Source organism: Lipotes vexillifer, unplaced genomic scaffold (assembly GCF_000442215.2).
Source record: "Lipotes vexillifer unplaced genomic scaffold, Lipotes_vexillifer_v1.1 scaffold382, whole genome shotgun sequence".
NCBI classification, from domain to species: domain Eukaryota; kingdom Metazoa; phylum Chordata; class Mammalia; order Artiodactyla; family Lipotidae; genus Lipotes; species Lipotes vexillifer.
Window position 1 is genome coordinate 3,400,709 of NW_006780611.1, and position 2,873 is coordinate 3,403,581.

Genomic DNA, 2,873 nt, shown 5'->3' on the forward strand with positions numbered 1-2,873 from the left:
CCCCCCCCCCCCCCCCCCCCCCCCCCCCCCCCCCAACGGGACCTGGATTCTACCCTCAACCACTGGGTCAGCTCGCCACCTTTGCCCCAGGACATAGACAGGTTGCCCACAAAAAAGGACATAAGGATGAAGCCTGACGCTACAGCACGATGGCCCCTGAGGACATGGTGCTGAGACAGGCCAGTCACAGGGACAAACACTGCGGGGTTCACTGAGGCCGGAGCTGGAGAGTCGGGTCACAGACGGAAAGCAGACGGGGCGGGGGCGGCCTGGAGGGGCAGCTGCGGAGCTGCTGATCAGTGCGGACTGAGTTTCAGTTTGGGAAGATGAAGGTCTGCAGGTGGATGGTGGGGTGGCCGCACGACAACATGAATGTGCCTAATGCCACCGAGCTGGACACTTAAAAACAGTTACGGCGGTCAATTCTGTGTTATGCGCACGTTACCACAATTAACAAAAAATAAAAACAATGAAGCCTAAACACAGGCAAAGGTGACCAACCTCCCTCGTGGGAAAAGCCGCTCTTCACCCCTCGGGTTCGCAGAACAGAAACACCTGGGGACACCCTGTGCAGGTGGGCAAGGGCGTGGCACGCGGGCCCCTCGGGTGGCGGCAGAGGACACTGCACGCTCGTCGGAGGGTGCTGGTGACAGACACACGACCCTGCCCGCACACCCGGGGTGATGCAGGCCACATGGGCACGAGGCTCATGGGAGTGACCGAGTGCCCCTCAGGGGCAGAGGTTAAGTGAAGGACGGCACATCCAGGGTGGGATGCCGGCTCGGTCCCGCCACCACGGAGAGAGAGCCCCGGGAGGTGGGGGGGTGGGCTAGGGGGGTGAGCGAGCGTGACAGCCATTTGTACGCACGGCCCCCGTGCTCGCCCCTCCCTCAGGTGCTCCCCTCGGCCCTCGTCGGCCAGCTGGACCCACCCCGATGTGGAGGCACCCCCTTCTTAGGACAGCGCCCGTGAGCCCCGCGATGTCCCGACAGGCAGATGCTGATGGGCTGCATTAGGAGACACATCAAGCAAGGCCCTGGCCCGCACCGAGCCCAATAGCGGGAGGACCGCCACCACCTCTGCAGGGAACGCAGCAAGTACCCAAGCAGGGTGCTCCCCTCCAGGCTCTGCAGCTCCAGCCCTGCCTGCCTGACTGGATGGCTGGCTCTTAGGAGGCAGTGCCAATCAATTATTCTTTCCTGCCAGGAGCAAACGCGCCATCCCTGTTCTATTATAAAGCATTAATAATACAAGAAGCTAGGAAGGCGAGGGCTCATGGCCACATCTGGAAGGAAGACCTAGCTCAGGTGCTTGGGGAGGAATCCAGGTCCCAGGCCACCAGATCTGGCGTCCACTCGGGCAGAGCATCCACAGCTAGTGTGGTGGGGGCCTGGATGGCTCTGGGTTTCTTCACTGACAACAGGGAGGATTTGGGCAGCTGTGCCCACAACGGAGAGCCCGGCGGCCATACCTGGCCAGGAGGGGACCACAGGAAGCCCCCCGCCCCCCCGCTGCCAAGACACAAGCTTCCAGAAGAGGCAGGGCCTGCTCACGCCTGGTTCCCACCAGAGCCGCGAAGCCTGCTGAGGAAAGCTGCTCTCCAAATAGGGGCCACTGTCCCCACGTGGGCTGATGAGGCCCAGCCTGGGCTCGGCCAGCTGCCAGGGCTTGATGACATGCACTCTGGGACAGCCAGGCAGACCAGCCAGGCACCCAGAGGCAGCTGCCCTCGGCCCAGGGGCCAGCAGCTCCCAGACAGCGCCCCGCGACCCCTCGAGTCAAACTCCCGGGGATCAGGCTGTGCGAGAAGTTTGCCAGTCACCCAGAAAACCAGTGAGGAAGGAAAAGAAAACCGGCCAATGGACAAATTATCCTCAGCCCGGGGATGAGCCCCCACCGGTGAGGCTGGGGGTGGTTTGGGGCGAGATGGGCAACAGCCCCGTCTGTGTCTGACCAGCCTGGGCAGGACGCAGTCTACCCAAGCGCACGCCCAGCTTGGCAACCTGAGGATGGGGACAGCCCCCGCCCCCCAGCGAGGGGCCTGGCATCTGCGGCCACGCAGAGCGGAGGACACCCCGGTACTCACAGGGTCCCTCAGCTCGTCGCTGTCCCGGGGCAAGGTCCGAGGTACCTTCAGGGCTGTCTCGTCCCCGCCCTCGGTGTCCGAGGCGTTTGGAGACTCCGCTAGGTCAAGGAGGTCGTCTCTCTTGTGGCCTCTGAGCCTGAGCTTGTCCAGCCTCCTCAGCATGGTCAGCACGGAGCCCCTCTGCTTTCCCTTAACATGGCGCTCGGAGCCCCTGCAAGACAGCAAGGGGGGGGCACGGTCACGGGGTCAGCCGCCCGCCGGCCTCCGCCCTCCCACACCCGGCTCCAGGCCCTGCCCTCAGGGAGCAGCCAGTCCTGCTATTCAGGGACCCCGGGGCCCACAGGCTCCCGTCTCGTGCCCACCAGGCCGGGGCCCTCTGTCACCCCCATCCGGCTGGGCTGGCCGCTGAGCTCAGACCCCTGCCGCCCACCCAGGCCAGCTCCCCTCAGTGCCCCACAGGGCAGAAGGAAGCCACGTCTTGTCTCTCGGTGCGACCTCCCAGGGCAAAGGCGGAGCCAGCCTGGAGCAGCAGGGGAGCCGAAGACCCTGGGAAGAGGGGGCTGGGGAGGGGAGGGGGAGACACCGCAGCGAGAAGCGGGGAGGGCCGGCGCGCCTCCTACCAGGCTCTAACAACCGTCAAGACCCACGGCCACGTGCACGCCCAGGACAGCCCCTAGAACGCTGGGCCTCAGGGTGTCTCAGACTCCCTCCGGGCCCCGTCCTCTTGTTCCACCTGGCCCCGCTCCCAGGGACACGGCCCAGGCTGCCCCATCGACCTGAAACACCG

The 2,873-nt window shown here is 65.1% G+C and overlaps 1 protein-coding gene across 1 annotated transcript in view; it reads right to left on the minus strand.

The window, feature by feature from the left end:
• Positions 1 to 2,284, minus strand: part of GRAMD4 (GRAM domain containing 4) — a 44,273-nt gene extending 41,989 nt beyond the window's left edge. Inside the window, exon 1 of the mRNA XM_007454087.1 lies at positions 2,087 to 2,284. Within this exon, the coding sequence (XP_007454149.1) occupies positions 2,087 to 2,248 (162 nt within the window). The 5' untranslated portion in view covers positions 2,249 to 2,284. The remainder of the gene's footprint in view (positions 1 to 2,086) is intronic.
• Between the last annotated feature and the right edge of the window lie 589 nt (positions 2,285 to 2,873).